This window comes from Silene latifolia, unplaced genomic scaffold, assembly GCF_048544455.1.
Source record: "Silene latifolia isolate original U9 population unplaced genomic scaffold, ASM4854445v1 scaffold_141, whole genome shotgun sequence".
NCBI classification, from domain to species: Eukaryota; Viridiplantae; Streptophyta; class Magnoliopsida; order Caryophyllales; family Caryophyllaceae; genus Silene; species Silene latifolia.
The window spans coordinates 246,499-262,003 of NW_027413135.1; the positions used below are offsets into that span (position 1 = coordinate 246,499).

A 15,505-nucleotide genomic window follows, 5' to 3' on the forward strand; every position below is an offset into this window, starting at 1 on the left:
TTAGAGATTAAAATCTTTTTCCATAAGGTTAAGATGAGACCTCTTCAAAACAGGAATTTTGAAAGGATATGATGGGAACATATATGGCTTCATCTTAAATAACTTTGTAAAGCAACATACATTCCAATTTCGAAACATGTGGAATTAAGTGGGAGTTTAGAAATTATCATGTGAAGACATGGAATTTAGTGGGAGCTATCATCCTTTGAATGTTTACAACTCATCACTCATTGAAGAATGACGAGCTAATACCTTCTTTCATAAAGAAGTATTTGAGTTTTCAATTCTGGATGAAAATGGACCATGATGAATCCAATTACATCCAGAGATGTTGGATTAGTATTAAGAGATACACATCGAATCAACATACACATAGGTTATTCATGTAAATGAAAATGGAATTGCCATTAGCAGTCATGGTCGTTCCTTGAACCTAAATATAGTTGATGACATGATTAAAAGTTACTAATGTTTCCGCCATTAGAATAATCATGCACATGTCCAATTATGAATCATATGCATAAGAGCATGATGGATCATTGGTAAGTCAAAATAGAAACGTCATGAATTCTCGAGAAGAATTCGATGAGGGATTTCGGTGTTTGACAGAATGCTCTGTTATGTGACAAGAGGTTGCACATATTTATGAAAATCCGAGCACATGTAAGGATTTAAGAGAATCCTAAGCCTTTCAAGCTAAAATAGAAATAAGAAGTTTGGAAAGATACTTAGTTGAATAAGAAGTTGCTCAAAACTAATCTTTCCTAATATGCTAGGACTTGTGAGAAGTGCTAGGCTAATCATCTTGACAAATTGTTGCAAGACTCTACAAAACATTTACCTAGTGCATTGTGTGTGGATGAAGTACTTGATCGGTACAAGTTATATCATTCACCACAAATTCGTTCGTTATGTGATAATCGATAACGAAGTTCTTTCAAGATAAAGAACCAAACCCAAGGTCGGGAACCTTGATGTGTACTTGGTAAGGTTCATGCTATGAGTGATAACATGAATGTAAAGGATAATACGATTAAGAAGTTTGAACACATGGACACGTAACATGTTAAACTTCTATTGAAATCAACAAGTGTTTACACACTTACGATATGCATCACAAGGTTGTAATCTTGTATTGACTACCCGAGTGTGATGTCGACATTTATCGTTTGAGTTATTATTAACTCACCATATACTTTGTTACATCCAAACGGGTTGTGGAGACAATGGAACCCCGTTAACGCGAACATGGATTAGCATTGTATTTGCCCATAGTCACTTATATGAGGTGACGTCTCGAAGTGACTAGAGTGTGATGCGATTGATGGCAAGTTCAAGTGCCATAGAGTCACATGATATGACTAGTCGATCACATAGGCAGACTGTTAGGAACTTTTTGTCGGGCTTTATGACCGCTTATAGAGTTCTGGCAAATTTATATAGCCTGGTCGTGGCGAGAGCTGCTATAGTATTCAAATGAGTCGATTCTTTTGACTAAAGACTATTCGCCTAAGATGGCACAGTTTCAGATTAACTTTGATTTGTGTTACTACGACCTTCGTAAATGGGGTCAAATGGGCATATTTTGGGTTATAATGGTTGTGGCTAGTTGAAGGGAATAAGTGCGATAGGAATTGTCCACCCCTAGTCAGGGTTATAACAATATCTCAGGGCCACTCGAGGAGTAATGAACTGGAAATGCGTGGCCACGCTCGGAATGTATCCATGGTGGATAAATCCGGTCAATCGCTTATTCTCCGGATCGAGGAAACCACTCTTGATATGATCACTTGCAAGTACGACCTGAAAGACACCTTGCATTGAGTGGGAGATAGTAATAGGACAAGAGAATTGGTGACGCACACTTGTCGAGGACAAGTGGGAGATTGTTGGAATATGTGTCCTCAGACAATAACGCGATCACAACTGTTGATCATGATGATCACATGTTTAAGTCTCATTATAAAGAATACAATTGGGAAGTAATATTTTACTGTCAACTGGTCCACACATATCGGTAATAATTGGCTGACTAGAGTTTGACATTACTGTCGTGCGACGGTGGTGATCAGTTGATCCCCTAGGTCATACCTATAGGGCAACACTCTTAATTGATCATTTAATTGATCGTATAACGTTACGAGTCAATTAAATTATTTAAAATTGACGGAAGATTTTGGAAGTATTATTTACGTATCTCATTGAAATTTGATTAAATGAGATACGGTCTGAGTAGCCGAATTGTTTCACTACTCAGATGAAATTATTGTTTAAGGAAACAATTAAAATTGAATGAATTATTATAAATACAAATTATTGTGAATAATAATTGGTAAAATATTTTGGTACAAGTAATTGCGAATTACTAGGTCGATTTTTGTATATGACGTATTTTTTATTAATACGTTGATTTTTAATATGTTAAAAATACATAACAATTTTATGTGACATATGACATGTGACATAAGACAAATTGACATTTTGACAAAGATAATATGGAGTCCATATTATCTAAGTGGACCGAAATTAAGGGAATATTAGGATAATATTATGTTTATTATTTGAGTGGTAAACATGATGATTACCCTAATTGACTAGTCATGCAAACCTAGTGTTCATTGTGAAGAACAACTCAAGCATGCATTGGCTTCCTTCCCTTCCCCGTCCACCCGGTTTTTGGAGAGGAAAAACCACTTTGGTTTTTCCTCTTATTTTACCTAATATACACAAATATGTAGTTGTGGTATTTTTCATTCATTCATTCATCAAAATATTTTAGAGAGATAAAATATTTCTCCTTCCTTCCTCCCTCTCCTTCTCCTAACCGGTTTTGGGAGATAAAAACCAAATATTTTTGGGTCAATTTTTCTACAAAATTAATATTGTACTAGTATTCATAATATTAATTTTATTAAAAGTGTGCTTTGGGTATTAAGCTTTGGGAGAGATCCTACACTTGGATCTTAGTTCTTCCATTAAGGAAAGCACAAGAACAAGAGAGAAGGAGATCTCTCTTGTGCCCTAATAAACCGAAAATCCAATGTAAGATAATGATTTCTTCTTTATATTGTTTAATAGTTTGCATGCATAAGATCACCAATTAATTTTATGATTAAATTAACAAAACATATATGAATATGTTAAAGTATATAGATCTACTTTTCCTTCAACATCCGTGTGTATGAGAGCCAAAACCTCACTAGCTCGTGTTCCTTTTCCCGCAAAAGGTGCACGAGTCATCTTGCCTAGAAGGCAAGACTCGCATGTACCATAAGATTCGAAACCAAATGGTTTGAGAACTTTTGATGAAGCAAGTCTCTTAATGCGTCTTTCGTTTATGTGGCCTAAACGACAATGCCAAAGGTAGGATTCGTTTGGATCACCCTTTTTGAGCTTTTTCGTTTCCATATGATAAACGTCATTAACATCATTTAAAATATAAATGCCTCCAATTGAAATGGCCTTGCCATAAACCACATCATTAAAAGAAAAAGTACAACACTTGTCCTTAATCATAAAAAAAAAGCCTTCCGCGTCTAACGCGGAAATGGAGATGATGTTCTTAGTTAAAGTTGGTACAAAATAACACTTATTTAAATACAACTCTAAACCACTAGCTAAAGTGAGCACATAGGTCCCTACGGCAACGGCGGCTACTCTAGCTCCATTTCCCATGCGGAGATCCACATCACCTTTTGCTAGTGCTTGCATGTCCCTTATACCCTGCAAATGGTTACAAAGGTTAGAGCCACATCCGGTATCAAGTACCCAAGTGGAAGTACAAGCATAATTAACGTCTATCACATAGAGAGAGGAAATCATACCAATAGGCGTCACACGCCCTTCCTTGAGATCCTCCAAGTATTTGGGACAACTCCTCCTATAATGCCCCTTCCCATTACAATGGAAACATTCGGCCTCGGAGAGCTTGACACTTTTTGCCTTGGGATTGCCATTCTCAACGGCCTTCCCCTTTCCCTTGTCATGTTTCTTTGACGATTTCTTGAATTGGGACTTTTCTTTCCCTTTTCCTTTCTTGACTCCAAGAGACATGTTCTTTAACTTCATGGTTAAAACATCTCCCTTTTCACTCCCACTAGCCTCCATATCCCTCTCCGCTTGGGAGAGGAGTGCATGAATTTCATGGTAACTATTATCCATGTCATTCATGTTGTAGTTTACCCTAAAGTGGGCAAACTTGGTGGGGAGTGAGTGAAGGATACGATCCACCACAAGAGTCTTAGGAATCTTACACCCTAGACGCTCTAGGATGTCAACATATTCGACCATTTTGAGTACATGGGGACCAACCTTTTGGCCCCTCTCAAGCTTAGCTTCAAAGAAGCGTGCCGCCGCATCGTATTGACGGACTTTAGGTGTTTGTGAAAACATAGTGATCATACGAGTGAAAATCTCGTACGCATTTAAAGAAATGCATGATAGCTTGAGCTTTGGGGATATTGACCATATCAACACATTCTTGATATAATTCAACATCCTCACATAGTCATCATGGGCGGTCCGCATCGCCGATGAAGCTCTTGCACCGGGCTCGATTGGAGGAGCATCGGTCAAGTAAGTGAGCACATTGTCGGACAACGCGGCACTTTTGATGTTGGATTCCCATTCAAGAAAGTTACTACCGCCATCTTTTAAAATACATTTGTCCATTACGGACCTTAGCCATGAATCTTTGCCTAGTGAAGTAGTCGATGGAGTTGATAAAGTTGCCATTGCGAATTAAAATGCTACAACAAAAAGGGAAAATTAACATTCATTGTTTTTTAAAATTACTTGTAAAAACATGTTTAGCAAGTTTTAGCATTTATATAATGACCTCCCACTAAATTATATAAATGATTCCAAGACCCAAATATTAAACAAAAATGAGCATCACTTGGGTGAAACATTCCATAATTGTGTAAATTCGGTAAGTCACGTTGACTAATTCTACCTCTAGAACTCTTGGTTGACGAATTTTCTTAAATTCATCTACTAGCCCCGAAACACAAGACCGTCTTATATTCCGTTGAGTCCAACCAATTTTAGCGTGTGATAACCGTTTACCATCCTACTTACCCAAGGTAAAAAGAGAACACCTCGCTTGGGCGAGCGTCGCTCTAATGAACAAGAGATTCATAGGTGTTATTAATTGGTAAGGCTAATCTCAATTTTAGTTATGTGAGAGATCTTGCCAATTTAGTCATAAATTCCTTACAAGTGAATTAATTCGGTGAATGTAAATGACGTGAATTGACAACCGCGAAAATAAAATGCATGTGAATGGCGATTTTGGCATGCGCGAGAATAAAATAAGCAAACATGTAAACATATGAATAAATCCTAGTATGGCCACCTAGTTAATAAAAACTAGTCTATTACATTTCGGAAACCAACTTCTTGGTCCCTTGCCTCTTCATTCCATAAGTGCTCTTCCTTGTGGGATTTGGAACACCTTCCAAAAATAGACTTCGTCTCGTTGTAATCCGTCTTTTGGAAACGCCGGTAAAAATTACTATTACAAATGAATTAGATAGCTATTCCTATTATACATTAATTAATAAAATAAAATAAAACTATTAATTAATTACAAACCGACGATACGAGATCGTATTTAATTACAAACAAATCGATATTCCCATTCATTTCGGGTAATAACGATTAAAATTAACTAGGCCATACTAGGTACAATAAGATAAATACTTTAAATAAATGACAATCATTCATTCAACTTAAATAAATATACTTAAAATGCTGTAAAAATGATGCAAAAATCGCCCTATCTATCATTCATTGGTATCCATCTCGGTTTTTGTGGATTTAATCGATTTTTAACATGTAAAAATCAATAATTAACTCTTAAATCTCATTTAAGTCCAAACTAATTGTCCAAACTGTTTTGAACCTCAAAATTAGTCCTCGCTAATTTTATGATATAATATTAGTTTGATTTGGTGATAATTTGCTAATTTAATCGATAAAATCATAATATATAAGTAAAAATCCAAAATAATTGAAACATTACCCAAAAAATTGAAACAAAATTTTTTGTATTCTGGAACACTCCCAAGAATACCAAAATGTCAGAAAAATTGCCCCAAAATTCCGGATAAATTTTGTGAAGAAAAATATCGATATTTATCGGTTTTTAACCACTAAAACTAATAAACATCAAAACAAAATGACAACACACATGCAAAATCACTTTTGACACTTAAATAATATTCTTAAATGTACATAAATTTATCATGGACAGAATCAAAAGTTTCGAAATTATGATTAATTAATTTTGACTTTTATCAACTTTTATCTCATAAAATCAATAAACATGCAAAAGTTCGAACCAACCTTCAACTTTTTGCATACAATCAGTAGAAAACATACAAGAACTACCATAAAAAATACATGCACTGAATCAACTTTTAACTATTTTTAGTCAATTTTTAACTAAAATACGGCATTTTGACTCGGTTTTCTACCAAAAAACATTAAAAATAGCAAAATGACTTCAAAAAATCACCAAAAATACCGCAAACCTTTTGAGATCAGTAGGTATGTATGTCCCAAAAATTTCGTGCTAAAACCTCTTCTAACACCATTTTTGAGTTTTTATAAATTATCACATAATTCTTTCAAATGCTTAAAATCAACATGCAAATTACAATCCTAAGCTCTGATACCACTTGAGAGATCATAGATCCATATTAGACTCTCTGATAAAATTAATTTATCTCATAAATTATCATTTAGGTGATCTATGTAACATGCATGCTAATATGAAAGCATAAAAGGAAAGAACAATTTCCTTACATTGAATTTGTGGTAAAAAGGGCACAAACTAGTTCACCTAACTAGCTTGTTCTTGAGCTTATACCAATGGAAGATCCTCCTTGCAAATCTTCAAAATAGAAGATCTCCTTCTTGTTGCACCCAAGAACTAACCCAAAAAATAATAACAAGTATGAACTAGAACTTGTTAATATTTTACCCTTGATTATTATTAGTAGTATTACTAACTAGTCTTAGTAATATTATTTGTGTTCTTACTAACAAGCTTAGTAGTAAGGATTATTATTTTAGAGAGATGAATAAAATGTTCACATGCATGTAGGTAGAGTAAAGAAGTAAGGTAGAGTGAAATGTGAACAATAGATGGAGTATATAGGGAAGGGAAGTGGCGGGTGGAAGGTGGAGTGAGGGAGTGGAGAAAATTTGTCTTATGTTTTTATCTTACATCACATGCAAACTCTTACATAAGATAAATTATGGTAGTATACAAAATAAGGTAAAATGATTATGTGAGTAATCATCCACTACACTTATTTTACACGGTCCACTTGACCATTTACAGGTCCATGTTGGTTCTTATATTTGTCGCACAAATCCGTGTAATTTTATTTTAAACATTGTATCATGTTTAAATACTTCCATAATTAACTCGTCCAATTCACTCCGTAAATATACGTATACCACTACACATATTATTTACGTACTAATATTAATCACATTAATCAATTAGTACAATTTTAGTAAATTAACAGTTAATTAAAAACCCGTTTCCCAAAACTTATTATTTAATTCTCGCATAATTAAATAATAATTGCCGCTCCTCGAGTTCGAAACTCGAAATCTCTCCAAAAATAATCGACTAACCTCTTAGTCTATAAATCAAGGGACTAAACAAATTGTATCTCAACAATTAATTAGTTATCAATTGAGGTTCGTTCCTTTAGGTGTGACCGAAAGGGGTCAGTTGATCACCGCCGTCTCACGACAATAACGTCAAACTCTAGACAGCCAACCGTTATTGATTTACGTTAATCAACTGATGAGGATCAAATAATTAAATATCTGATAATATTCCATTAATGAGATTTATTATGTTAACGCACTATTGTGGAGGACACTAACTCCAACAGACCATGGTGAAGGTATTTGGGTTAACGAAGAAACTATGACATCCAAGAAACGTCCCCGATCCTGAGATGGTCCGTAATGTAAGTTATTACTTCCTCCGTTCTCATATGATCTACCCACTGTATCTTATAATGAAATAGTAGCTTTTATTTTTATTTTTATTTTTTAAATATATATATATATATATATATATATATATATATATATATATATATATATATATATATATATATATATATATATATATATCTTCCTTTTAGTTTTTTTTTTTTTAAAATAACTATCTCCACTGAACAGATTAGTAGAAGGAACTGCATATTTAATACAAACGTACTGGAAATCTTACAAGACCACAGGGTTACACATTATCTTTATTTAAGTTGCCTTTGTATACAGGCCCACGACACATTATCTTTATTTAAGTTGCCTTAGGGGTACATTGCTTGGAAAACAGCCACAACCTGGTTGTAGGCATCGACGCTTTCCGACCTGGCCGACTGCATCCCATCAATGATGGTCGCATACGCACTTGGACATAGTCCACGGTATTCTTCGAAGCTCAAGATCCGAGTCCGTGGCTACCAGGAGGTATGGTTCGAGTGTTGACCTATTCGGAGCATTCCGGTCGTTCTGCCATGGCCTCCGAGTTGAAACATCATGTCAAGCTTAAATGCGATTTTGCATGTGCGGTGATGTTCCAAATGAATGAGTAGACTCCCTTTGAATCCCCATGGCCCCCATTGTGGCTTAACTTTCTTTGATCGAGTATCCCACTCAATAAGCTTATTCCTCAAAGGATTAAAGCTCTTGGCAGCAAATTTTCCATTGTCTATATCTATGTGGCCTGGGGCATTCATCAGGACACAGTGATATGGACGACCAACATTTTGAGTCATTTTCAGACCAGTAATTTGATGGTTTAATTTATTTGTGAGTTGTGGGGAGCTAATGGGATGCCTCTTTTCTGAATTTATAGCAAGTTTGAGATGTGTTGTCTTTAGCTTTTGGTAGCTTTAAAAAGCCAATAGAAGCAATGGTAATTGTTAAAGATTCCCAAATTTGCATGGCATGGTAAATCCTGTAGATATGCAAAGTATGCATGCATCTTTGGTGTTGTCTTATTTTCTTGATCTTATTATTAGATGTGGATCTTTGTTGTTGAAATTCTTTGAATAATGTTGCAAAGTATATAGTGCTTTCCACATTACGGTATGTATTGTTACAGGTTTGGACTGTAATAGAATTACAGTAATTTTAAAAAAAAAAAAGGTTCAACAATAACAACGGTTATATTTAAATTACCCGTTGTTAATACTTTCAACAACGGTTATATATACATCACCCGTTGTTATTACTATCAACAACGGTTATAGTTACGTTACCCGTTGTTATTACTTTCAACAACGGGTGTACTACACCTACCCGTTGTCATTGATTTTTTAGACATATTTCATTTTGGCGCAAATTTGGTGAAAATATATTACAACGGGTATATTTTAACCGTTTACAACGGTTGACTTTTATTGACCCGTTGTTATTAACATATAACAACGGTTTTATTTTGAGGACCCGTTGTCAATTTTTTGTCTTAATAAAAAAACTAATTTATAAACACATACAGCATACCACACAAACACACACAACACCAGTTCAACCGTTGGTATCCTGAGTTTATTATTCTCTCTCCCCCGCTTTCTACATTCTCGTTGCCGGCCGCCTTGATTCCGACGCCCAGATTCCGTTGCCTTCCCTTATCATCCTGGTCGTTCTCTTTATCATCATCATCATCAGGTATGTTCACTTTAATTTTGTGTTTCGTCATTAGGGTTTTAAGACGATCATCTTTTTTCCTTTTCATGCATCTGTTTGTTTTTCGTCTTCTTTGTTATCTTTATCATCCCGCATCATCTACTTCACTCCTCTTATTAGGGTTTAGGATTTTAGAAGCTCAAACTGTTGTTTTAAATTTTCATTCCTCTTTAGGGTTTTAGATAATACTCTGCATGACGTTGTTAAGTTGTTCATTTACTATTTCATTCATATTTGGGTTTTAGGATTATCATGGGTGAAAAACGGAAAAGAAGTCAAAAGAATAATAAGCGTGGGGATGACAATAAGCCTGGTGAGAGGGGTGATACGAAGTGCCCACAAGCCCTTGCAGCTATAGCCGCTAAAGATCCGCTTAAAATAACATGGAGCTCGAAGGGTTTCCCTACTGGTCCAAATGCGGGTTTTTTATCCAGTTGGATTGGATGTTGCACAAGACAGTTTGTGCCTATCCATTTAGATGATGTTAGAAATTTGAATCCAAAATTGGGGAAGTTATACTTGGCTCGTATAAAGGAAGCCTTTGATATACCCGATGAATGCCATGATAAGTATTTAATTAAGGCGGGGGTGCCCTAAGGCGCGGTGGAAGTGTGACGTTGCTAGGGATTGGTTGTATGTGGACAAGGCAACGGGGGAGATGCGTAAGAGCCCACCGGGAGACAATAAGTTTCCCACCATCAGTCAGGAACAATGGGATCTTTTCAAAGCGATTCGAACTAGTGAGAAGTTTCAGGTTAAATATCCTCGTCTTTTAACGATTTACCTATCATTTTTTTTAATTAATGAGTTCTTTATATAATCTTTTTATTATCTCATCTACTTGCGCTTTTATATAATTTGAAGGCCGTTAGCAGAAGAAATCGTGCTAACATTTCATGCAAGAAGGGGAAATGGTATGGTTCTCGAGGCGGTTACAGATTGATAGAGGACAACCTCGTAAGTAGCATGCATTCCCCTGTGAGATTTGATTTTTTTAATCACACTTGGACTTAATACACATTTACATGTATAACTGTTACCATGTTAATGTGTAGGTGGCAAAGGGAGTGACCGACTTGGATCGGCATGTAACTTATAAAGAAGGGCAAATGCCTAAAGGATCACGTTCGCGTGACAAATATGATGAGGAAGTGTTGGCCAACATAGTAAGCATTATTTTATTAAGACGAGTTCATTACTAACTTTATTATTTTAGTCACAAATATAATTTGAAGTTTATTTAGTATATTATAGGACAATGTATTGAAGGAGGTAGAAGAAGGGAAATTCACTCTCAATGGTCGTGATGACGTTCTTGCTAGAGCGATCGGCCGACCCGAACATCCAGGTCGATTGAGGGGCGTGTTGGAATATGTGTCCTCCGACAATAATGCGATCACAACTGTTGATCATGATGATCACATGTTTAAGTCTCATTATAAAGAATACAATTGGGAAGTAACATTTCCGTCATCATTTGGTCCACACATATCGGTAATGATTGGCTGACTAGAGTTTGACATTACTGTCGTGCGACGGTGGTGATCAATTGATCCCCTAGGTCATACCTATTGGGCAACACTCTTAATTGATCATTTAATTGATCGTATAACGTTACGAGTCAATTAAATTATTTAAAATTGACGGACAATTTTGGAAGTAATATTTACGTATTTCATTGGAATTTGATTAAATGAGATATGGTCTGAGTAATCGAATTATATCATTACTCAGATGAAATTATTGTTTAAAGAAACAATTAAATTTGAATGAATTATTATAAATACAATTTGTTGTGATTTATAATTGGTAAAATATTTTGGTACAAGTAATTATGAATTACTAAAGTCAATGTTTGTATATGACGTATTTTTATTAATACGTTGATTTTTAATATGTTAAAAATACATAACAATTTTATGTAACATATGACATGTGACATAAGACAAATTGACATTTTGACAAAGATAATATGGAGTCCATATTATCTAAATGGACCGAAATTATGGGAGTATTAGGCTAATATTGTGTTGATTAAATTAGTGGTAAACACAATGATTACCTACTAAACTAGCCATGCAACCCTAATACTCATTGTGAAGAGCAACTAGAGCATGCATTGGCTCCCTCCCATGCCCCCCTTTCACCCGGTTTTGAGAGAGGAAAAACCACTTGGTTTTTCCTCTTATTTTACCTAATATACACAAAAATGTTTTTGTTGTATCATTCATTCATTCATCCACCAAAATATTTTTAGAGAGATAAAAATATTTCACCTTCCTCTTCTCCTCTCCTAACCGGTTTTAGGGAGATATAACCAAATAATTTTGGGTTAATTTTTCTTACAAAATTAATATTGTCTAGTATTCATAATATTAATTTTTTTAAGAGTGTGCTTTGGGTATTAATCCTTGGGAGAGATCCTATACTTGGGTCTTTGTTCATCCATAAAGGAAAGCACAAGAACAAGAGAGAAGGAGATCTCTCTTGTGCCCTAAAAACCGAAATCCCAATGTAAGGATGAATATTTCTTCTTTATTTTGTTTATTAGTTTGCATGCATAAGATCACCATTAATTTTATGAGTAAATTAAAATGGAACATATATGAATATGTTAAGTATATAGATCTACTTTTCCTTCAATCGGTATCATGAGCCATGGTTGTTTGCATGCAAATCGGTTAAAAGTTTTCCCGAGTTATAAAGATTAACATATAAAACTTGTATAATTTGTGTAATTATGATATATCACAAAATTAATTTTTTCATGTTAAAGTTTCTGGTCCTAAAATGTTTTTAGGATATTTTGGTTATTTTATGGATTTTTATTGTTCATTTTACATAATAATGACATTAAAATATGATTTTGTGAATAAAATGTCATTTTCGGACTAAAATTAGCTATACTTCGAATTTTCCAGTGATTTTTGGATATGTTGTCACATATATTATTTTGATATGACCTGTAAATTTTCATAATTTTTGGACTTCTTATGCTCGAAAAATGGATTTTTCTTTGTTAAAATCGATTTTAGGTGAAAAATAGGTTAATATGAGATAAATTTCGAATCTGGTCATAAAAATTTAGTATGTTGTCACATGCAATTTTACAAGATGTGTGTAAAATAATAGGCTATATTGAAGTCTTTTTGCATGATTTATGGATTTTTGAAGAAAAATGGCATGAATAGTGACTTAATTAGTGAAATATTAATAAAACATAATCTATGACTAAGGAAAAATGTCCAATGTTTCATTTTATTATCTTTTTCAGATCTAAAATTGAAAAGTTGGTGAATATAATTTTTCTCATGTTTTTATGATTATTTTAGTTAAAACCGATAAACCGCGACATTGTTTTTCCGGATAAATTTCGAAATTTTTAACCTAAGTTTTTGAACATTATGAGTGTCATGGTATTTTTCCATAATGTTCATGTTTTTTAAATTTCAAATTTTGAATTTGTTTGAAATTTTGTGATTTATTTGAAGTTTATAGCTTATTTTTATAATTTTAAGTCCATTAATGAACAATATTAGAAATATGAGTTAATTATGGTCAAATAATTAGTGAAGACTAAATTTTGAGTCCTAAGAGGTTAGGGTAATTAACTTATGCATAAATATGAATTTATGTAATTTTTGTGATTATAAAATGTTAAAATCACGCAAATCCGTAAAAACCGAGTAATATACGATATTGGCTATTTAAAGGCGATTTAGCATAAAATTGGGCATGTTCATACATATTATAATGCTGCATTTTCTTTATGATTGTCATAATTTAATTTATGTAATTTTTGAATTATGTAATTTTTACTTAGTATGGCCTTAGTTTTTAATTGGTATTACCCGAAATGTATGGGAATATCGATTCGGTTGTAATTTATTGTGATCTCGTATCACCGTTTTGTAATTTAATAGATTTATTTTATTTTAGTTACAAATGTATAATAGGAAATTATGTAATTTGCTATGTAATTTAATTTATTCCGGAGTTCCCAAAGACGGATTTCTTCAAGATGGTGATACATAAAGACGGTGTTACCTCGAGATGCGTGCCACAACCGAAGTTCAAGGGACCAATGTAGTTGGTTTCCGAATATGTAATAGTTAAATAGTTTTCTATTTTAGGAAGGCCATACTAGGATTTATTTTATGTTTTGCATTTTATTTATATGTCACATGCATCGCTAAATCGCCATAACTAAAACATGCATCTTCTTTTATCGAGTTTATCGACCGTGTCAATTAAAATTATCGTAGTTCACCGCTTTAGTTCACTTAAAACGTGATAGATAATAAATTGACATGACCTCTCGCTAAAACAATTAATTGAGACATAGCCTTACCAAATAGTAGAAACCATGAAAACCTATTTCGCGAGAGAGTGCACTCGGCCCTACCGGGGTACAAAAGTTGTTACGTAGGGGAAGTGGGTGATAAATGTCTATCCACCGAATTCATGTTGATAAGGGATGAATCGGCCCTACCGTGCCCGAGTTGATGTGGATTTGGATCATGGACACATTTATTCGAAATTTGGATTGAGCTCAACGGAAGTATTCGTGACCGTAGTCGCATGTGTTCCGGGCTATAGATAAACATTAGAGTAATTTTATCGACCAAGAGTTCTAAAAGTAGAATCGATTAAACGTTAATCCACCGAGTTATATTGATAAAGGATGAATCGGCCCTACCGTGCCTAAGTCGATATGAATTTGGGTCTTGGAATCATTTATCTAGTTGGGTAGAGGTCACTAGAAAAATGCATAAAACTTGTTTAAATTATACATTTTTACGAGTAGTATTTTAAAACGACATTTGTTTTACTCCTTCTATTTTGTTTTGTAGACCACTTTTTTTTCTCATAACAAATGGCAACACCAACCCCTAACGCCACGCCTCTCGCTAATTCATCATGGCTCCGATCCTTCATGGATCGATGTAAACTTGAAAAGAATGGGTCAAATTTCTCCGATTGGGATGCCCAACTCAAATTGGCCGCCCAAGGTGACGACAAGCTTCGTTACCTTACCGAGGCCTCTCCACCCGAACCTACTACTAGGTCGACCGCCGCCACTAGGGAAGCATATGAGGCTTACCAAAAGGAGTCCGCCGCAATGAAAAATGTCTTGATATTTGCGATGGAGGCGGATCTCCAAAGGAGAGCCTTTAAAATGGGCAACGCTAATGAGATTTACTCCAAGCTTGTGACAATGTTTTCACAAACTCCGCGGATCGTCCAATATGAGGCGGCCGCGGCATTCTTTGATCTCGACTTCAAAGAGGGCCAAAAGGTTAGCCCTCATGTGCTCAAACTTATGGAGCTAGTTGAGACCTTGAAGATTCAAAAAGTTGAAATCCCCAAAGAACTCATTGTAGATAGGATTCTACACTCCTTGTCCAAAGTCAAAGCGTATGTTCAATTCCGGGTGAATTTTAACATGCAAGATAAGGATGTGTCTCTTGAAGAATTGCACAATTTACTTGTGCAAGCCGAGAAGGACATGGGGTTAAATGTGAACCCTCCAAAGGATGTGCTTAACATAAGCACTAAGAGTAAGGGGATGTTCAAGAAGAATGGGAGGAAGGGTAAGAAGCAAGCTCCCACTTTCACCAAAGCTAAGGCTAATGATGCTAGCACTTCTAAAATCAAGAAGGGTCCTCTTGATAAATGCCATTATTGTAATGGCATGGGACATTGGAAAAGAAATTGTTCCAAATACCTTGGTGATATTAAGGCTGGAAAGATTACTCCAGTAGGTAAATGACTATCC

The 15,505-nt window shown here is 34.7% G+C and overlaps 1 protein-coding gene across 1 annotated transcript; it reads right to left on the reverse strand.

Moving 5' to 3' along the window:
• Positions 1 to 3,507: 3,507 nt before the first annotated feature.
• LOC141637736 (uncharacterized) lies at positions 3,508 to 4,715 on the reverse strand. The gene is made up of 2 exons (XM_074447180.1): positions 3,825 to 4,715; positions 3,508 to 3,723 (listed from the first exon to the last, which is right to left on the reverse strand). Exons 1-2 carry the CDS (start codon positions 4,669 to 4,671, stop codon positions 3,689 to 3,691), a joined length of 882 nt encoding a protein of 293 aa, XP_074303281.1. The 5' UTR covers positions 4,672 to 4,715; the 3' UTR covers positions 3,508 to 3,688.
• Positions 4,716 to 15,505: the final 10,790 nt, after the last annotated feature.

Excerpts from the sequence above, each read along its gene's own strand:
- LOC141637736 (XM_074447180.1), bottom strand. The coding sequence starts at position 4,671 with ATGGACAAATGTATTTTAAAAGATGGCGGTAGTAACTTTCTTGAATGG. Across the intron at positions 3,724-3,824 it reads AGGGCGTGTGACGCCTATTG|GGTATAAGGGACATGCAAGC; the intron begins GTATGATTTCCT and ends AACCATTTGCAG.